Below are 22,981 nucleotides of genomic sequence, written 5' to 3' on the forward strand. Positions count from 1 at the left end.
CTGGTTGACATTTGTTAAAAAACTTTGTGGGATTAACTTTTTTAATCTTCCAGTTCATAATACATGATTATAAAATTGTCTTTATCAGATTCAACAACAGTTGCTACAACACATATGAACACAACAATACCTGTAACAAGTAAGCATTGGAAAAATAAGAATTGTTACAGCATTAAAAGGTAAAAACTAATTGACGCTTGGGATATTTATTTTTAATTATATAAATCACCCTCTTAGGGTGGTATCTGTATCATCCTCAAGCTCTGGTCCTCTACTAAAGGCCTGGGAGTTACAGGGTTCTGCGCAGTATCTTAGCTGTTCCTTGGACTGCACACTTATGGACTGAGGCTTCCGATGTTGTCCTGGAATCTGCTGGAGCCACTCTCCCAGTTGCGGGGTCACTGCCCAAGTGCTCCTACTACCATGGGGACCACGTCAACTTTGACGTTCCACATCTGTTCCAGCTGTTCTTTCAACCCTTGATACTTTTGCACTTTTTGTGTTCCTTCTTTGTGATGTTGCTTTCGGCTGGTATCGCCACATCTACCACCATTGCCCTCTTCTGGTGTTTCACAACCACCACTATGTCCGGTTGGTTAGCCAGCAGCTGTTTGTCAGTCTGGAAGCTGAAATCCCACAGAATCTTAGCCCTGTTGTTCTCAACCACCTTCGGTCGCATGTCCCATTGGAATTTGGGTAGTTCGAGTCCATACTGGGGACAGATGTTCCTGTACACTGTCCCAGCCACTTGGTTGTGCCTCTCCATGTATGCTGATCCTGCTTGCATGTTACACCCTGCCACTATCAATCAATTCAATCAATTTTATTTATAAAGCCCAATATCACAAATCACAATTTGCCTCACAGGGCTTTACAGCATACGACATTCCTCTGTCCTTAGGACCAGCGGATAAGGAAAAACTCCCCTCAAAAAAACCTTTAACGGGAAAAAAAACAACTATGTGCTGGACCGTCTCAGGTGCATCTTTGCACAGCCTGCACCTTGGGTCTGATCTGCTGTGGTAGACCCTGGCCTCTATGGCCCTTGTGCTTATGGTCTGTTCTTGTGCTGCGATGATTAGTGTCTCTGTACTGTCTGTCAGTCCAGCATTGTCCAGCCAGTGGTAAGTCTTCTTGATATCAGCCACTTGAAAGATTTTTGCTCTACAGCAAACACACACAATTGTATTTATTGTTTTTCCAGATTCAACAACAATTGCTACAATTGACCTGTGAAAAGTAAATACCACTGACTTGTGAGGGAAATGTCCTGTGACCAGCCTAATTCCTGACTGTGGTATGTACCATGTAGGAGCTACACCTCTTCGCTCTCATCAGGTTTCTGTTATCTGAGGCATTCACTTAGAAGCTCATCCTTTGGGGCCATCTTCTTGATGTATTCCTGGATTTTGGATGTGTCATCCTGGATAGTGGCTCTGATGCTCATTAGTCCTCAGCCTCCCTCTTTCCACTTAGTGTATAGTTATATATAGCCTCGGGGTGCTGGACTTGGGGTGGAACCCTCTATGCATGGTGAGGCGCTTTCTTGACTTGATATCTGTGGCTTCTATCTCCTCCCTTGGACAGTTTATGATCCTGGCAGCGCCTACATGTTGATGGCTCGGACATTGTTCTGACCATTCAGCTGACTTCTCAGGACTTGCCTTTCTCTCTGGAGGTATTTGGTTGTGGTCGACTTCCTTGCAGCCTCCTTATGATTTCCATTAGCCTGCAGGATCCCAAGGTTGCAGCTGTCCTGGATATCTTGTATGTTGTCCTCTGGTAGGTCAACTCCTTCAGTACTGACCATCCTGCCTCTCTTTGATACATCCGATCCGATACTTAGGTATTTAGAAATATGTGTTGAGATTTGTCATTTATTTTAACTTAAAGGATTTCAGTTTTTTACTGACAATGTGTTCTTTTCTGTTGCTACAGCAGCTGCAACACCAGTAACAACTGCAACCTCTACCCCAGCTCCAACCACAGCTCTCACAACAGCAAGAACCACCAAGGCTACTACCACAACTATGATGGCATCCACCAAAGCCACTACCAGGGTTACTACTACTATTTCCCCCACCACTACCCCCACAACTGCTACTGGTAGCAGTGCCCCTTCAACAACCAGGGCTTCCACTTCTACACCTGCAATAACAACCATGCCTCCTACTACAGCTGCTACAGGTATGGTTTCATTGACAAGAGTGGGGTAAAGAGGCACTACAGACTGCTTTATGATCACTAACGATATATTTATTTGTTACCTTAAAGGGATAGTGCACCCAAAAATGAAAATTCAGCCATTATCTACTCACTCATATGCCGAGGAGCCTCCGGTGAAGTTTTAGAGTCCTCACATCGCTACCAAGGGGAGATCCAAGGGGAGAGGGGGTAGCAGCACAACTCCACCTAATGGAGGCTTAAGGCGCCCCAGATTCAAACGTCCAAAAACACATAATGTATCACATTACACATAAAATATCTCCATACTGCTCGTTCATAGTGATCTAAGTGTCCTGAAGCCCCGACATAAAAAGTTGTTGGGAAAAATGTCATTTGAACTCTGTTTTTAGCCTCATTGTAGCCTGTAGCTCTAACTGCTTCTCTGTACACCGCACTCATGTGTGCACTTGCAGAAGACCCTGAGACACGGGCACCGCGTTCACAATGAGACTAAAACCAGAGTTCATTTCCTGAGAGGAACCGCCCACTGGGGAGCACCCTCAAGAATTCCGTAGCTTCAAGGGCTTTTTATGCCTCTGTGCCATTGATAGTCGTGGCCAGAGGCATTATGTTTTTGGGTTGTCTATCTGTCCTGTTCTCATGAACATATTTGGCACAAGTATCCACTTGGACTTAACGATGAAGTGATTAAATTTTAGTGGTCAAAGGTCAAGGTTGCTGTGACCTTGTGTCCACTTAATTTTCATGAATGCAACATCTCAAGAGGGCCTTGTGGGAATTTCCTCAAATTTGGCACAAATACCCAGGTGGACTCAACGATGAACTGATTGGATTTTGGTGGTAAGAGGTCATGATCACTGTGACTTTAGGATAAAAGGATAAGGTGATGACATTTTATATCCAAAAGGTCAAAGGTCTTGTTCACTGTGACATCACAGAATTTGGAAAAAGCATTTTTGTGGCCATTGATCAACATCATAACTCAAAAACAGAAGTGGAGACATTTGGTCAGACACTGGATTGGTGACACTAATCCTGGGTGCCTACCTTGAAACTGTGCTAAATGTATAGATCTTCTGTGCTGTTGGGGAGAAGATGTGGGAGAAGCATCAAATATAGTCTAGAATATGCAGTTTCTATGCAGCAACATTTGTAGCATTGTCAACTGTCATGGCTACATTTAAGTCTGGACAGACATGGATATAAACCGTAAGTGCAACTTGACTGGTTTACAGAGGCATACAACCGGCAGTAATTCTAGCTTTCTGTGTGCATTTGCACTGCCAATACGAATAAACCTGGATACGAATAAACCCCGATGAGCAGAGTCTGGTGAATCACCATCGGACCAATCAGATCAGTCTATCTGACAGAGGCGGGCTCTGGGCAGGCATAACATGATGAGGACAGCGCTGCGCCGTAGGAGTCGAAAAGTAAACTGCCAAGATGGCAGCTGTCCATTCAATTTACCCTTGGAAGAAACGCTAAGCCAACTACACTCATCTTTTTCCTTGAGAGAGGAACAGAAGACTGCCCTAGAAGCCGCTTCCAGGAAGGAAGTTTTTGCCATTTTGCCGACGGGATACGGCAAAAGCATAATATATCAGTTAGCCCCACTGGTCGGCAAACAAATGGGGCTTAGTGCAATGAATACGTCACCTTTTTTTTTTGCTCTGATTGGCTATCATGCTATCCAACTGCGTGCGGCGGCATTTAATATGCCTCAGTTAGTGCCGCCCCTTGGGCAGAGATGGGCAAAAATACATCATACATACATACATACATACATACATACAAAATTCAAAATACCCCTCAAATAAATGTATCAAAATAAAATACAAAATACTGGTGCCAGAAAATGTATCCAAATGAAATACATGTATTTTGTTTTTTCAAATACAGAAAATACTTTTTTTCTTTTTCTTTTTAGCAGCAACCCACAGCTCTATAGGTCACTCTGTCGGTGGGTGGGTTGGTCGGTCGGTCCACAAAGCTTTTCGTGAATAACTCAAAAAGTCCTTGACCAAAATTGCTCAAAATTTGCATACTGCAACTAGAGACCATGAGTAACCATACCAGAAAGAATGCCCATGATTCATCCATAGGTGGCGCTATACTAACCGATTCAAATCTTTTTGTGAATAACTCAAAAAGTCCTTGACCAAAAATGCTCAAAATTTACATGCTGCAATGAGAGACCACAAATAACTATGCCAGAAAGAACAACCATGATTCATCCATTAATGGCGTGGTAGTAGCAAATTTGGCCGCAGCTATTTGCGCTTGTTTTCTCACAATTTGGTATAGCAGAGTATTCAGGTTTGAAACAGAAACACGGGCTATGCACTAGCCCAGACAGCATGCTAGCGTTATTAGCATGTTAGCATTGATTGCTAGCTTTGCCAAACACTGGCTATGCACTAACCTAGCCAGTTAACATAAGCATCGCTAACTTGAGAATACAACTATCATCACCATGTTTATTGTTATACAATAAGCTATGTAGCCAGACCCAGACATAAAACATACATCAAGCCAGTTGACATCTGTCACACTGTGAGCAGCACCTGCAGCATGCCTGGCAAGTCTAGTCTAGCTGTGCTGTGAACGGTCTCGCCAAACTGCAGCAAGATACTGTAGCTAGTGAACTTTGCTGTCTAACCTGTAGCCTTTGGAGCCCTGTGTTCAACTTTTTTTAAATGAAAGAGAGAAATAAAAGCTAGGGACATGTAGGCTACCCTAAAATATTTTTTACTGATTCAGATTTAGATTCAGACAACTTTATTGATCCCATATGCGGCAATTCATTTGTAGCATACTCATCCCAAGCATCAACCACAACAACATACAATTTCCTTATTGTTATGCACAGTCCAGCAAAACAGACCACTAGATCATTGAAGGGCACATTAAATGGCCCAAGTTTAAAAAACATATCAAAATGTAAAAAATATTGTTACATCCATTATTATAAGAATGTGTAGCCTATTATTTTTGTTTTTTGATTGGTGGAGAAAGTATTTTGAGTATTTTAAATACAAAATTACTCCACTCAAAAGTATTTTGTTACAAATTACATTTGCTTTTTATCGGCCTTGTCAAATACAAATTACAAAATACTCAAATGTAATTGAAAAACGTATATTAAATACAAGTAATAGAAATACTGCCTATCCATGCTCTTGGGTAGGAAGGGTGAAGGGGATAGGTGAGGGCCAGACTCAAAGGCCTCTAGTTTCCTGGCGCGGCGCAGGGTGGCGAACCCTGCGCAGAGCTAGTTTTGAGCAGTGCAACCCAAGGCGCGCTCAGTTTGGTAGTTTGGCAGACTGAGGTTTGCTGAGATGGGTGTGGCGGCGCAGCAGGGAGAGGTGTCGACAGATCCAGCTTGGAGCAGTGACAGTTTCGTGCCAAAAGGCTTCGCCAAAGGTGCGCTAAAAGCTCGCCAGCTGAAACCAGGTCTACTGTCAGCGCAGGCGGAGCGCAGACGATGTAAGTGGAAGTTTGGCTGACTGGCGGACAGTGCGCACACATCACCAAAACCTCACAGGCAGGTTTCCAGGATGTCAGGCACATTAACAATACAATAAATACCCACACAAACTACTATTCAATGCAACTATCTGCAATCAGCACAAAATGTATCTCTATATCGACTGTCCTGTCACATCTGATGTCAGATCAAAGTTTGGCACATTTGGCACGCGTAATAGAAACCCAACCTGATTTGATTAACACAGCTGCAAACTTAAAAAGCTGAGTTCACATCCCTCTCAGCCAACCACAAACAGCCACAGCATCAGACAGGGAGTATATATTCAGCATCTGTCATCTTAGAAAAGTCAAAAGATAAGAAACAGAGTTAGACTGCGAGAGAGAAAGAGAGAGCCCGTGGAGGTGTGCTCGCACTTCCGTATATTCGGACACTGCGAGCTTGGACCTCCCGGACCAAAACATCATTTTCCTCCTGGGAGAAGTTTGGCCGTCTGACACTGCTGCTCTCTTCTGCCATAGTGAATTGAGTAAACTCTCATTACACCTTCACGCGGCGCATTTAAGGGCGAGGAGAGGGGCTCATTTGATTGGTGTGATGTGAATCGGCTGTGTGTTAAACCCACTCAACGCCTTCTCTCCTCCCTCTTTCCGACTTGCGCAGGTAGGAGGGACGGAGGTGGGAAAGAGTAGTAGCTGCGCCAGCGCACACGGTGTGCCAAACTTGCAAAATCCGCCTGGCCACACCCAGTTGGCGAAGCTCAGGTTCCAAAAGGTGGCCAAAATCTTTCGAGATTTGAGTCTGGATTTCAAGGCTAAATACGAACGTTAAAGTGATGTAAGCCAGCCTGCAGTTGGTATAACAAGGTCACTTTCTTTTTAACAAGTCTAATTTGCATTGTATTTCCCTTGCCACATATACGCTCAGTAAAGCCTTGACTTCACTGTTGGAACAGTCTGTGTTTTGTGTTGTCTGTAGTTTACATAGCTAACAGTTTATTTTTTTTAAAAGGTGGGGTTTGATCAATCAGTGTACACCTAAGTCACTCAAGGTTCCTCTTTTACTGGGAGAGTTCCTACTCTGACATAGGTGCTAAAAAAGTCCTTGAAAACTATTCGTTCCAACTTCTTGCAGTGCAGGCACAATAAAAACCGGGCCTCTTAAAAAGTTTCTCTGGTTCAAAAATGCTAAAGTAAAAACATTATTAACATTATGCTGTAATGCAGGTGGTGTCAAACTAATTTTAGTCCGGGGACCACATACAGCACAAACTGACAAGTGGGCTGAACCTGTGAAACCTGCTTGACCTTCAGGATGGATATAGTGTGAAATGTCCTTAATTCAGATATTTTAGTTATTGTCTTTTTTTTTTCAAGTTTCAGATTTTCAATGTAGAAGTGTGGGAGTTTTACTTTGAAATATCTCTAAATACTGATGCAGTAAAAATACTTGAGTTTTGTGTCTATACGTTTTCAGACATGTCCTCAACATCAGGAATAATCTTTTTAATTTTTGTTTCCAGCAACCCAAAAAGAATAAAGACATTTCCCTCACAAGTCAGTGGTATTTACTTTTCACAGGTCTTCTGACTATAATCCAATTAATCGTATTTCTATAATGTTGTATGTATTTTATAACACCTTATTTTGAAAACCCAACATCGTCACACATCCTTCCGCTAACTTTGCTAAGTCTGTCATTAGCTCCCCCCAACAGCTCAATCTGGGCTGTTTGAAGGCATTATTCACTGTAGCTCATATTAATTTCAGTATATGGATGCACTAAAGTTGTAGCCTTAGCTAGGGTTGTCTCCCGTCCCTTAAAATATGGAATTTAATTTTAAGATTAAATAGTGTGTCCCGTTTTGAATCAATACGGGACGGGGTTTGTCCTGTATATCCGAGTTGTCTTGAATGCATCATCATCCCGCCAGTGTTCCGTGAAGACCCGCCCTTCTCTGCTCCTGATTTGCCAGTATATGATAAACAATGGCTGAGGCCACACCTCCTCATCGAAAAACGAAAGCAGATGCAGAGGTGTCGGGCTAGACTACTATTATGAGTTGTCCGACAATGCCACCTAGGGTTTAAAGAGTCTAGGGACTCTAGAGGATTAAAGTAAGCACCTTTTTTTTTTTTTTTTTTAATAAAGCCAGGTTCTCAAGGGAGAGCAGTGTAAGGTTCACCAAGGATAAAGACAGCATCAGGCAGACAATAATTTATTTTACATATGCACGAATAAAAGCCGCAAATTGTCCGTTAAAAAAACCAAGGGACTAAATATACTTTTTTAGCAGGTCTGGCACTAAAATGCAAAATAAAAACAGTTAAAACATAGTCAGTGAAACACAATAAAATAGCCTTAGGCTACACCATAAAAGCTAAACAGAGGACCCAGAATGATAAAAAAAAAAAAAAAGTAATAAAATGTATTATTACAAGTCACTCAATGGCTGGGTCAGAACACCGCATAGTCCAATGTCCCTAGGATGGCCACACAGTCCAAATGGTGTCATTTGCTACCAATCCATCCTCTGACTGCTACCCGGCGGTCCAACCGGTCGTCACCCGCCACTGCGACTGTCTCGCGTCACTGCTCCTGAGCGTGGCTTTGTAATCCTACCGGTAGAAGAGACTGGGCAGTGCACGGCTCACAAAACACAGGCATACGTCACAGTTACTACTGTTACTGCCACTGCACTTATCTATAGTGCAGGAAGTCACCGCTAGCTCGGTATTAGCTTTTAGCACAACTGTTGTATCAGAGAACTGCGTTACTCACACGTCCGGGCTGAGGCTCCAGCCCCTGCCCGACAACCGCAGTATCTGGCTGTAGATACAACAGTGGGTCTACTCGTTCCCAGCCCACTCTCCCGACCTGACGAAACACCCTGTCATCCCGCTGCCGCCGCTGCCGTAGCTGTGTCGTCTCATGTCTCTCTCGTGCCCCGGTTTGGCGTCCTCTCCACCTTACAAGCAGCTCTGCTCAGCTTCCGGCTCATGCATTGGTTCCCCTGGCGCCCGCCCTCAGCTGCAGATTCGCTGCCACCTGCTGTCCATCGTTCTTTTCAATCAAGCAATTACCTTATTAAGTCCACTGAGGTGTGCACTACGGCAGGAAAGACACTACATAAAAAGCTACAGTCCAACTCAGTTTAACATACCCAAAATCAAAACACAGCAACTAATAAATATACATGCAAGATATGGGAAAAATTAATTACACATGCAAACATAATGAAGAAACAAACTAATAACAAATATATATGCAACAAATAATCAAATAAAATACTCTGCCATGCGACAGAGGTACAGAAAAGAGTGGGAAAACTCAAACCCTTGGCTTGACAGTGTAAATAATTTCATATATTGTTATTTGCACACCCAGAGTTTATTTTGTGGTTCTTTCATTTGGTCTTATAATATCAATATGAAAAGTAATGCATGGTGGCACAAGGAGCATAACTATCTTGAGATTATTTTTTTTTAAAAAAAGATTATTCCTTTGTAGAAGTCCATCTTTTCTCCTGCACTATGTTTTATTTTTCAAATTGATGTTTTACATGTCAAAGCAGTTGTTTAATTTACAGTTAATAAGTTATGAGAGTATGACATCTATGGTACTTGAAGTAAATAGAGATGAAACAGTGTAATGTGTGTCTCTTACATTATTGTTATAGCTGCCTTTCTACTACAGTTTTGTGCTTACATATTTTATTTAGAGTCCTTTTTTAAGTCTTTCTCACCACTGCCACACCACAGGGCCTGTCGGGGTCATCGGCCCGAGGAGTGCTACGGGGGCCGTCCTTTATTTTGCTTCATAGAAGGTGGCAACCCTAGCCGTAGCTGATGTGACCATGGAGATTAGACTGACTGCTGGCTTGACCCCACTTCATTCTGCTACTTTACTAACTGTTTTGACAGCTGTCAGCAGCAGAATTATATTAGACTTCTAATGAAATGGAATAATTGTTTGAGATATGAAATACAATGAAAAATTGAAAGACATACATACAATGAAATACAATGTAAGCAATGTATTTCATAGTTTGCTACTATAACTGTGAGCACACCGCTTGACTCACTGTCTCAGCTGTGATGCGCACCTCCAAGCCGGTGCTGAGAGTCTCGTAACAATGAGACTGCCTTCATTTCCCATCATGCCTGTCTAGTACTGATCTAGTGTTTATTTTGTAGTTTTAAGTTTTCTGTTAGGCCTATATGCTCCAGAATGCAAATTTGACTTTGTATTAATACAAAATGAACTTCATGGCTTGCTGTTTTTTAGTCCCCTTCCCAAACAGTATGAAAAAAGTATGGTGGTCATTTGACATCTGTTAAAATATACCAGATAGTACTCAGTTAATAGAGATAGGAGATACTGTATATGTTATGGACTGCCATGTTAGTTTTCCACACACTAACTGACTGCTGATATGAGACTTGATACATGAATGAGAAATGGTAGAGTGACATAGCTACCAGAGTAGCTAAAACTGTGAGCAGTTTTGCCAACCACTTGGCATGTCAAAGCTGTGGTAGCAGACAGTAAAGGACCTAGCACATTCAGCGCCCTGGTCAGACTTATAATATCTATATTATAACTAAGTAAACAAACAATAGTAGTGCACCACATGACAATGATAGTATATGCACATTTCATTTTCTTCTTTATTTTTTTCTCATTCAAATCTCTCCACATACTCTCCGCTCCATCATACCCACCAGTGCACTAGCATGCTCTGACAGTGACAATCACTCACTGAGGAGCATATTAAGGTAATCTGCACAGAGTACTGCAGTGATGACATTTATCTGTAGGCAGACACAGAAATTAGCATCACCCTGGTTTAAAAAAAAACCAAAAAGCCTATGCGATTTTCCATTGGATTTTGGATTATTGCAAAATATAACCTCTGAGCCAGACAAATGTTTATGTTACTTAAATGTTTTGTTCAGCAAGATAATCCTCACAGATGAACACAGTTTTTATGATTTTTGAAGCATAAATGCATTTGCCAAAAGTAAAAAGGCTATAAAAGAACTATGCCACAGTCACACGACTTGATGTCTCCACCACAGCATGGCTGTAAAGCTGTGTTTGTCTTCTTTAAGACACATAAAAGCTTCAAAATTCACAGTGGGGTATTTACTATTCTACGTATTTTATGTTGTAAAACAAGTTGTGAATGTCTCTTAACCTTGTGTTAACCACAGATAAGCTTTGCTCATGTTTTTCATCCCTTTCAAATGAACAGGATTTGATGTGGAAATGTCAGTCGAATTAGACAAGGAATACACAGCAGAATTGAATGATGCAACAAGTGCAACATACAAGGATCTTGAAAGAAGGATTAATGCAGTGGTAAGTATGCTTATAACATCATATCCACATGTAACTTATATTTTGAGTTCTTCATGTTGCAAAGCAAATAATAATAATCATCTTCTCTGTCCCACAGTTAGAGAAGCAGTATGAAGGACTCACAGGGTTTATCGATGTTTCTGTGAGCAGATTCAGGTATGGTAATTCTGCCACTTAAAACATTTGCAGGCAGGAATGTGTACACCTTTTACACCACAACTCTGGCTTCTGTGTTTATCTTACAGAGAAGGAAGCATAATCACAGACTTTGTTGTTGAGACAACTGAAGTTATTGCGGATGAAGTGGCTGAAGCAAATGGAAAACTCCGTGAAGCAATGCAGCCCATTGCCACTGTCATTGGCCCAGTTACTGCATCATACAACAGTAAGTTCAAACAATAATAGGTCAAAACCTAGTTCATAGCTGGACCGTGCATTAAAGGAGGACTATTAATTTGAAACAGTAAGTGATAAACTCAGTCATGGACTTATGCCATAACTTTTCATTGACAGAGCTGGCCCTGTTGTTATAGTCCAGCACAAAATTTCATGTAGACTTAAGTACATGTTAAAATGAAGAACAGTACACTTGGACATAGCAAAAGGGAGCTGCTTTCTCTGGTGATAAACCCACTGATCAGCTATTTTTTGCTCAGTTTAACACAACCCTCCCCCCCTAGGGATGTACGTCCCCACGTAACTGGTGGAGGCTGTGCAGGCTTCGGCCACTATTGGAGCCAAGTTCCACCTATAGCAACAATTTGAAAAATGTCCGGTGGGTGCTGATTACCAAAAGAAGAATTTTGTAATTGTGGTGGCACCCGTTTTGACAGTGTAACATGTAATATGAACTTAAGTTTCCATCATCGTGTTATTTCCACTCTTTCCTCTGTGGTGGCACCCATTCTATGGTTCTGACCGGCTAATAAGGTTTAAATAAATTCAAGGTTTATGTCATACTGTTCCTCAAACAAATTGATGAGGTGATCCTCTTTTTCCTCTGTCCAAAACTGTCATTTCAACCGTGACTGACTAGTTAGCTAGTTGGCTTGCTAATTCCACCATGCTTGAGCACTAACGTTACAGTTGTTACAGAAGATAAGCCAAACAAAGTTGTCACTCATCTGAATATAGCAGCATGCTTTCCTACGTTGTGGCAAGAGTGTTTTGATGAAGCACTAAGTTGTCAAGTTTTACTCATGTAGCAGCTGGCTAATTAGCTATCTTGCTTGCTGATTCCACCATGCTATTATGCTACACTGGTTTAAGAGTGGAATACACTGTACACGGCTCTGTCACCTTGTCAGCACCAATTTAGTTTGAAGGAACAATGATGAATGGGGAAACACTAACACTTACATCATCACATCACAACCATTCATTCATTCATTTTTTATAACCACTTGATACTCTTGAGGGTTGCAGGGGGGGCTGGAGCCTATCCCAGCTGACATTGGGCAAAGGCAGGGTACACCCTGGACAGGTCGCCAGACTATCGCAGGGCACATCACAACCAATGATGTAATTTATCAGCCACTCAGCCACTCAGCGATGGACAGATTTTTGTGTTTATAGGGATGGCCTTACATTCGTTGGTCCAGCCAAAAATACAGTAAATAATTACTTATTGTTCCACTTGACCAAATTCCAAAGTGATCTCTTTGACTTTGTTCACAGGTACAACTACAATCAGCTTTCCAAGCCTTACTTATACTGGAAACACCATGTTGCTGACGTGTGGGCCTCCTGAAAACGTTAATGTAGGACTAATCTCTGGTTCTGTGTGGAAATTTCAAGGGAGGGAAATTAAAGAGAGTGGAAGGCTTGAAGTAACTACTTCTAGCATGAAGTCTGTGCTTACAGTTAAGAATGTCATCCTTGCTGATATTGGTAAGTCAAAGATAGCTGAGTTTGTTAACTAATAAGAAATCAGTAACTATGAAATCAGTATAAATTTGAGCAACGTAGTAGTTCCCCAAGTATACACCATATAAGGCATATACATTCCCTGATACTGTGTAGTGAGATCAGATATCATAAATTAGAACTGTATTAATTTTATGTTTCATCAGAATATTGTGAAAGAAAATTAATGTTGTCTTTTCCCAACCTGTTCTCATTCCAAAATCGTCAAACACTGACACTTGGTAAGTGATTTTGGTGCCAGACACCCACAAAAAAAAAGGCATCCTTTTGCAGTGGGCCAGGAGCTGAAATTCAGGAAATTCAGTCTGCAAATCTACACAGCATTTCAGTAAACTAGGAGAAGGGCAATTAGCTTGATCTAACTTACTGATACTAATAGAGAGTTCCTGCAGTTTGGAATTATGGGTTTTAGTTAAATGTGCAGAGTAGGAAATGATTTGACCCCAAAGGCATGCATATAATGATTCCCACAACAAAGAACAGGAGACAGGCTCTGTCTCATTCTGATTAATAGTGATTAAGTCATCAATTGAGGCTGCAATTGAATTTATAATTCGACAGAAACAAAGTGTTGAACCTCCATAATGCTGAGTGTAGGGGTTGTGGAGCTTACTGAATATCTAAAGAAAGAGGGCCATGGTCAGAAATAAAAATAGGATGGTATTTAACAGTCAACACTTTGGAAATTAATTTGGCATCAATGAAAAATAGTCAATCTCAGAAAATCTCATATACATATCTGAGAAAAGAAGGAATATTCTGTAGCATGGGGGTTACAGAATCTCCAGGGATCAATGAAACCGTTCTTAGACATGAAATCATAAATTGATCTTGACATCAATGAGGAGGTCAGATTTTGGGGATTGGAGCGGTCCAGACTGGGATCAATTACACAATTTATGTTCCTTCCAGATATAAGAAAGTTATTATTTAATGATGGTAGACATTCAAACATCTTAGTACAGAAGTGTCAGTCATCGAAATATAAATGAATAAAACAGGAACCTGAAAAATTGTACCTGAAACGATTAAATATTTGCTATTTTTATGAGATACTTTTAGAGGTTGAGAACTGTACTGATTCACCAATTACGATAGCAACCCCTCTGGCTTTAGAAATGAAATTTGAGTGAAACATAGGGACATTTTAATCTGGCCTGGTCTTTGATGCGCATATGGGTTCCCTGCAGAAACACTAGGCCAGCTTTAAGACGTTTCAACTGAGCAAATACCCTCAATTTCTTAAAAGGGCTCCCCATACCTATAATTTTCTAGCTAACAAACCTCATGGTGGAGCCACCTTGTGGAATCCCTGATATTAGTGGCCATCTGTTGAGTAGTTGAATATAACAAGAGAATGAAACCTGGGAGTCAAATCCTCAACAGGCATGTTTTTGACTTAGTGATACTATTTGAGCTTTGTGGGCTCCTGCAAACTTAACAAAGATAAAACAACAAGGCACAAAACAAATCCACTTCAACATCAACATCACATAACTTGGTGTGTGGAAAAAAAGAGTTAGTAGTAATCTATTAACTCAATTCATCTTTTCTCTGTTCTTTTACTTTTACTAATAAATTCCCTGGCATCTTCTGGTGATTTAAACTGCTTTTTTTTTTTTGACACCATCGTGTAACATGGAGGTGGCCGGGTGTAGCAGGCTGAATCGTATCCCTGTAATCTTATGGAGCTGGTGGCAAATGTCACTGAATGCCGCTTGGGCCCAGGCCGTCTTTGTAGTGTGATCAGGGAAGATAGAGATGACCATATCTCCCAACTTCACCTGTTTCTGGGCTCTGGCACATGGCAAAATGTCAACACAGACCATATGATAATACAGTCGGGCGATTATGGGGTGAGGACACTCACCAGGTTTCGGCTTCGGCTGGAGAGTGCGATGGGCACGTTCCAAGAGGGGCGCCTTCTCAGGTTTAAGCGCCTCCTTGAGCAAAGTGGAGATAGCCGCTGCAGTGGGAGAGCTGAAAGAGTCCTCAGGAATAACGCTATTTTTATATATCTCGCCTCCTCACCTCTTCAGACTGTTAGTGTGCTGCTGCTGCTATGCTAAGGATTACCCTGTGGGTGGTCTTGGGGTGGACATCACATCTCCTTTCCTGGACGTTCGGCCCTTGGTTGTAAGCTAACGATCGCTTTGTGCTACCATTCCCTGACCAGACCATGCCACCACTGTACTCCGCCACAGAACTTTGAAACTAAGACAACTACCAGCATCTGATCTTCATGAACTTTCTCATGAAAGCTGCAATACATCGCAAAAGCCATTCTCCACACAGAGGCTCTGGCCGTGTGTTTACATATAACTTCACGTCCCCTAACTCCGTTCCATCCCTGTGGTCCTGGAGCACCCCAACTTCCTCATTACGTTCTCACAAGCTATCACGAAGCAACATCACCTGAAACTGGCCTTGCTTAACACTAGCTTACTTAACAATAAAAGCCTTATTCTGAGTGAATTTATGGACTGGACTATTTCTCACTCAAGCCCTGATCACACAGGATGCATTTTGCAGGTTGCAAAATGCAAGGTGCGGGGCACTGCCTTTTTTTGTTTGTTTGTTTGTTTTTTGTTTTTTTTTCCAACCGAATGCCACTAGTAAAATCAAATCCTGCTGCCTCTTTTTGTTGTTGCCAAGCAACCACCCCATCACCTCCTAATATTACCATGTCATCAATGTACTGTTTATTTATTTATTTTACAGTTATTAGCATCTAGTCCCAATTTTTTTTAGGCAGAGGGTGCTTTCTCTAGCCCTGGTTGAGGGTTAAGGGTTTCAGTTAATAGTTTGTTGGCTGCAAGAAAAACCGAGATCTGTGTGGGTACACAAGACCCTAAAAAAAGAGGGTGGATCACAGAGAGTACCACCAGTTCGTTCAGGAACTTTGCCTTGATGATGGCCGTATACAGGGATATTTTAGGATGACTCAGGGGCAGTTTGACAACCTGCTGTCTATCATCAGGCTGTATATACTGCACTGCATGTCATGTAATTATTCATGGAAGTTTACGCGAGTTCTGGTCAGTATTGTTGTCATTGTTGTCATATTTTGGCTTTTATTTATCATTTATTATTTATTGTTTGTTTTACAGTATTGTTGTTTGTGTAGATTGTTTTATATAGTTTACTTGATTTTTTTTCCTTCTTGCACCATCAGAGGCAGCTGTTTTAATTTCGTCATACACATGTTGAATGATGACAATAAAGGTCTTTCTATTCTATTCTATAGCTCTAGGTATCCAGCAACCACTACCACCAATTTCTCCTCCGTTGTTTGCCAGCTGTAAACTTGTTGTCATGACCACCACAGAAGGCCCACCTCTCAAATCATCCAATTGGACAATGACAAAAAGGCAGAGATAACATGAGGCATTTTTCTGCTCGGAGCTCTAAATTTTTTCAACTCGAGGCATTCAGAGTGCTCCAGGCGCTTAGAGCACAGAAATGCAAGGCGGTCTCAATGCAAAAACCGCGAGCAAAAAGCAGACCCCAGCTGCTAAAATGCATCCTGTGTGATCAGGGCCTCAATTAGACCACACCTGCAGGATGCGCATACATTGATCAATCTCGCCTTGAGGGGCAGGGTGGTGGTGTTGTTGCTGTTTATAGAAAGGACTTAAAAACAACCACCATCCCCATTCCTCCCGCTAATTCATTTGAACACGTCGCCCTCAAAATTCCTGGTCCTACTCCATTAGTCACAGCCATTATCTACTGCCCCCCAATCAAAACTCCTCTTTTCTATCAGACCTCTCTAATTGTCTGACCCAGCTTACGTGCCATCTCACCTTCCATTCTCCTCTGTGATTTTAATTTACACATTGATGACACTGACTGTAAATCTGCCATCGATTTCCTGGAAGTGCTGCAATCTCTCAACTTCATACAACATGTCAATGTCCCCACTCACAGCTGCAGTCACATCTTGGACATAGTTTGCTACACTGGTCTTACAATACATCACCTTTCCAGCCTCAACCTTCATATATCTGACCACTTCGCAACCATCTTGGACACTGACATCCCTATCCCTATACCAAAAGAAAAACGCAAAATATCTTTTAGAAATCTGAAATCCATGTCCCCCTCAGCTTTCTTAGCCTCTCTTGCCAGTGTCTGCCTCTACTCCCCCACTGTCTGGTCATCCCTCTGACCTGACACCTGAACTCCACCAAATGAAATGCCGTAAGCACCATCAGCTCGAAAGACTCTTCAAGAAAAACAGTTTAACAGTACATCTCCAAATCTATACAGACTATCTTCAGCAATACAAAACTGCTCTCACTACAGCCCGGTCCACCTCCTACTCACAGCTCATGTACTCTGGCTCCACCAATCCCAAGGCTCTCTTTCCACCATAAACAAACTTCTCAAACCCTGTGACAACACCTCCACATTCTTCACAGTTAACATGTGTAGCACCTTCCTCTGATTCGTCCAGAAAAAAAAATTGACTCCACCTACAGCAGTCTGTCCACTGCCCCCTTCACTACTCAGCCTCTGACTCTCCCCTTTCTGTCAAAAATACTGGAACGTGCTCTTGCCTCGCCCACCTCTCCTCCAATGACCTTTTTGATTTCTATCTGGCTTCCACAGCACTGAAACCAGCTAAAACTGAGCTGGGAAAAATCTGACATCGGTCCCAAATCTCTCACAAAAACCTCTCACAACTTCTGCCTCACCACTGACAATTCCACTCTGCATTCCTCCCTGCACACCCGCAACCACCTGTTATTTTTGCACAACCGCTCTTTCGAAAAACATGTCAATCAAATCACCAGTACTGCCTTCTTCCACCAAAAAAAAAAAAACATAGGTCATCTCCGCCCATCACTCCATCCATGCCTTCATCATATCCAGAATTGACTACTGCAGCAGCATTTATTATGGTACACCATTCAAGCTCCAATACATCCAGAACTCTGCTGGTCCCTCTGCTCACCCATTCCCGCTACTGCAGTCACATCACCCATGTCCTTTAGAACCTCCACTTCCTGTCCCACAACACATCCAATTCAAAACCCCTCTCCTCACTTACAAAGCCCTTCATAACCAGGCCCCCTCCTACCTCACTGGCCTACTGCACTGACACACTCCTTCCCGCAATCTCCGCTCCTCTGATGCCAATCTCCTGACTCCACCACTCAAGACCAAGCACTGGACCTGGGGCAACAGAGCCTTCTCCATAGCTGCCCCCTCCCTTTGGAACACAAGACTGCACTGACCTTTCCTGGTTCAAATGACTCATCAAAACTCATCTTTTCAAAATGGCTTTTAATATGTGCATGATGTTGTGTGTATTTTATTGTAGTCTATTTTATGATCGTTTTTAACTAATGTGAAACTAAAAAGCCATGAAAAGCACTCTATAAATATATTATTATTATTATTATTAGTGTATCAAAATATTTAGTCACAGCTGTGACTAAATATTGAAATACGAAATATGAAAATATGAAAGTGAAATATGTAATGCATGTTGGCAATTTTATTTTTTCTTTATTTTACAGGATAACACTGCAGTCATTAATACTTGTTTCTTTTAATCACAGGACATTATGAATGTACTCTGATGGGTGGAGTCATAAATTTCCACCAAAATGGAGATATAACAAGAAATGAAATCAGACCAGCTCCCATTGTACGACTACAGAGTAGAGTTAATGTTAAATGTGACGGGACAGAGGAACAAAAACCACTTCAGTGTTGCGTACAGTACCCCTATAAGGTCAGGTGGTTTTTAGACTCAACTGATTTACCCTTAGGTAAGTGGAAACTCCTCAGGATGACCACACTGAAAAACCAGACACAGCTATTAACAGTTTCTTAATAACAGCATTATTAAATGTTTACAGATGTCACTGTCACTACTAATAATGGAGAAACCTACTGCATCACGCATGATTACCAGCTACAGAGCTGCAGCGAGTCACAGTCAATACAGTTTACTTGTAAAGTAGATGACCCTGAGGGTTATGAAAAGACGACAAATATGATCATTTTCAGAGAGGGTAAGAGCAATATTTGAAGTGTGACAGCACTGTTCATTTGCTATTTTTTACCATCTTTTGTGTAATATTAATTGATTATTTAATTCTTAAGAATTTAAATGTAAGGATCCACCATATGGGACTGGACGAGTGAACGACATATCAACCATAGGATGTGACAATGGTCAAGAGGGGAGCAGGACTGCTGTCTGTCAGGAAACAGGAGAGTGGAACATTTTGGAGGACACCTGCATCATAACACAAATCAAGGAATTATTAATTGATTCAGAGGTAGGTGATCAGCTGATACACAGTTTCGGTGCTAAATTTAAGCGTTTTTTTTTTACCACTCCAGAATGAATGGAAATGGTAGTGTCATAGTGATGTCCATTTTGTCTGGGTTTGTGAATCCACAAGAGTCTCAGCTTTCCAGTCATACCTAATTTATGCAATTTCATGACTGTTAAGTGACCTTGGGCAACAACCCAACTTGTCAAATACCACTGCTTTTGTTGGTAGATGTTATCGTTAGATATGGATGGAGAGAGTCATAGTTTAAGGCTGTATGATACACTGGGCTGCGTCACTTTGTAGCACCACCTGTAGAATAAAGACAGACATCCAAAACAGACACAGGAAGGTACACAGCGTGTTATATTTTGATGTTTAGGTTCACTGGGATGAGAATGGGTTGTGTGTGATGTGCAGCTCTGATATGCACTGTACTGAGCTGCAGGTATCATTTTAATTATTATTTTATGATACAATATTCATGTAAATTATACAACCTACAATGCACACTTTAAAATAATTAAGCAGTTTGGATATATTTTACAGCCAAATATTTCTGCACCAAGAAAACGTTGTTATATATATATATATATATATATATACAGTACAGGCCAAAAGTTTGGACACACCTTCTCATTCAATGCGTTTTCTTTATTTTCATGACTATTTACATTGTAGATTCTCACTGAAGGCATCAAAACAATGAATGAACACATGTGGAGTTATGTACTTAACAAAAAAAGGTGAAATAACTGAAAACATGTTTTATATTCTAGTTTCTTCAAAATAGCCACCTTTTGCTCTGATTACTGCTTTGCACACTCTTGGCATTCTCTCGATGAGCTTCAAGAAGTAGTCACCTGAAATGGTTTCCACTTCACAGGTGTGCCTTATCAGGGTTAATTAGTGGAATTTCTTGCTTTATCAATGGGGTTGGGACCATCAGTTGTGTTGTGCAGAAGTCAGGTTAATACACAGCCGACAGCCCTATTGGACAACTGTTAAAATTCATATTATGGCAAGAACCAATCAGCTAACTAAAGAAAAACGAGTGGCCATCATTACTTTAAGAAATGAAGGTCAGTCAGTCCGGAAAATTGCAAAAACTTTAAATGTGTCCCCAAGTGGAGTCGCAAAAACCATCAAGCGCTACAACGAAACTGGCACACATGAGGACCGACCCAGGAAAGGAAGACCAAGAGTCACCTCTGCTTCTGAGGATAAGTTCATCCGAGTCACCAGCCTCAGAAATCGCAAGTTAACAGCAGCTCAGATCAGAGACCAGATGAATGCCACACAGAGTTCTAGCAGCAGACCCATCTCTAGAACAACTGTTAAGAGGAGACTGCGCCAATCAGGCCTTCATGGTCAAATAGCTGCTAGGAAACCACTGCTAAGGAGAGGCAACAAGCAGAAGAGATTTGTTTGGGCCAAGAAACACAAGGAATGGACATTAGACCAGTGGAAATCTGTGCTTTGGTCTGATGAGTCCAAATTTGAGATCTTTGGTTCCAACCGCCGTGTCTTTGTGAGACGCAGAAAAGGTGAACGGATGGATTCCACATGCCTGGTTCCCACTGTGAAGCATGGAGGAGGAGGTGTGATGGTGTGGGGGTGTTTTGCTGGTGACACTGTCGGGGATTTATTCAAAATTGAAGGCACACTGAACCAGCATGGCTACCACAGCATCCTGCAGCGACATGCCATCCCATCCGGTTTGCGTTTAGTTGGACGATCATTTCTTTTTCAACAGGACAATGACCCCAAACACACCTCCAGGCTGTGTAAGGGCTATTTGACCAAGAAGGAGAGTGATGGAGTGCTGCGGCAGATGACCTGGCCTCCACAGTCACCGGACCTGAACCCAATCAAGATGGTTTGGGGTGAGCTGGACCGCAGAGTGAAGGCAAAGGGGCCAACAAGTGCTAAACACCTCTGGGAACTCCTTCAAGACTGTTGGAAAACCATTTCAGGTGACTACCTCTTGAAGCTCATCGAGAGAATGCCAAGAGTGTGCAAAGCAGTAATTAGAGCAAAGGGTGGCTATTTTGAAGAAACTAGAATATAAAACATGTTTTCAGTTATTTCACCTTTTTTTGTTAAGTACATAACTCCACATGTGTTCATTCATAGTTTTGATGCCTTCAGTGAGAATCTACAATGTAAATAGTCATGAAAATACAGAAAACGCATTGAATGAGAAGGTGTGTCCAAACTTTTGGCCTGTACTGTATATATATGTATGTATATATGTATGTATACATATATATATATATATACATATATACAGTACAGGCCAAAAGTTTGGCCAAAAGTTTGGACACACCTTCTCATTCAATGCATTTTCTTTATTTTCATGACTATTTACATTGTAGATTCTCACTGAAGGCATCAAAACTATGAATGAACACATGTGGAGTTATGTACTTAACAAAAAAAGGTGAAATAACTGAAAACATGTTTTATATTCTAGTTTCTTCAAAATAGCCACCCTTTGCTCTGATTACTGCTTTGCACACTCTTGGCATTCTCTCCATGAGCTTCAAGAGGTAGTCACCTGAAATGGTTTCCACTTCACAGGTGTGCCTTATCAGGGTTAATTAGTGGAATTTCTTGCTTTATCAATGGGGTTGGGACCATCAGTTGTGTTGTGCAGAAGTCAGGTTAATACACAGCCGACAGCCCTATTGGACAACTGTTAAAATTCATATTATGGCAAGAACCAATCAGCTAACTAAAGAAAAACAAGTGGCCATCATTACTTTAAGAAATGAAGGTCAGTCAGTTCGGAAAATTGCAAAAACTTTAAATGTGTCCCAAAGTGGAGTCGCAAAAACCATCAAGCGCTACAACGAAACTGGCACACATGAGGACTGACCCAGGAAAGGAAGACCAAGAGTCACCTCTGTCTGAGGATAAGTTCATCCGAGTCACCAGCCTCAGAAATCGCAAGTTAACAGCAGCTCAGATCAGAGACCAGATGAATACCACACAGAGTTCTAGCAGCAGACCCATCTCTAGAACAACTGTTAAGAGGAGACTGCGCGAATCAGACCTTCATGGTCAAATAGCTGCTAGGAAACCACTGCTAAGGAGAGGCAACAAGCAGAAGAGATTTGTTTGGGCCAAGAAACACAAGGAATGGACATTAGACCAGTGGAAATCTGTGCTTTGGTCTGATGAGTCCAAATTTGAGATCTTTGGTTCCAACCGCTGTGTCTTTGTGAGATGCAGAAAAGGTGAACGGATGGATTCCACATGCCTGGTTCCCACTGTGAAGCATGGAGGAGGAGGTGTGATGGTGTGGGGGTGTTTTGCTGGTGACACTGTTGGGGATTTATTCAAAATTGAAGGCACACTGAACCAGCATGGCTACCACAGCATCCTGCAGCGACATGCCATCCCATCCGGTTTGCGTTTAGTTGGACAATCATTTATTTTTCAACAGGACAATGACCCCAAACACACCTCCAGGCTGTGTAAGGGCTATTTGACCAAGAAGGAGAGTGATGGAGTGCTGCGGCAGATGACCTGGCCTCCACAGTCACCGGACCTGAACCCAATCGAGATGGTTTGGGGTGAGCTGGACCGCAGAGTGAAGGCAAAGGGGCCAACAAGTGCTAAACACCTCTGGGAACTCCTTCAAGACTGTTGGAAAACCATTTCAGGTGACTACCTCTTGAAGCTCATGGAGAGAATGCCAAGAGTGTGCAAA

At 41.8% G+C, this 22,981-nt stretch overlaps 1 protein-coding gene across 11 annotated transcripts in view; it reads left to right on the forward strand.

The window, feature by feature from the left end:
- Positions 1–22,981, forward strand: part of LOC117252677 (uncharacterized) — a 191,815-nt gene that overhangs the window by 152,212 nt on the left and 16,622 nt on the right. For 9 of the 11 annotated variants that reach the window (XM_033619742.2, XM_033619747.2, XM_033619745.2 and 6 more), the window contains 8 exons: positions 1,939–2,187; positions 10,935–11,041; positions 11,139–11,197; positions 11,287–11,426; positions 12,719–12,931; positions 18,538–18,750; positions 18,841–18,996; positions 19,088–19,266. In XM_033619742.2, the coding sequence (XP_033475633.1) occupies positions 1,939–2,187; positions 10,935–11,041; positions 11,139–11,197; positions 11,287–11,426; positions 12,719–12,931; positions 18,538–18,750; positions 18,841–18,996; positions 19,088–19,266 (1,316 nt within the window). The remainder of the gene's footprint in view (positions 1–1,938; positions 2,188–10,934; positions 11,042–11,138; positions 11,198–11,286; positions 11,427–12,718; positions 12,932–18,537; positions 18,751–18,840; positions 18,997–19,087; positions 19,267–22,981) is intronic. The other 2 variants (XM_033619743.2, XM_078174122.1) reach the window with 1 other exon arrangement.

This window comes from Epinephelus lanceolatus, chromosome 13 (assembly GCF_041903045.1).
Source record: "Epinephelus lanceolatus isolate andai-2023 chromosome 13, ASM4190304v1, whole genome shotgun sequence".
In the NCBI taxonomy this organism is placed as follows: Eukaryota; Metazoa; Chordata; class Actinopteri; order Perciformes; family Serranidae; genus Epinephelus; species Epinephelus lanceolatus.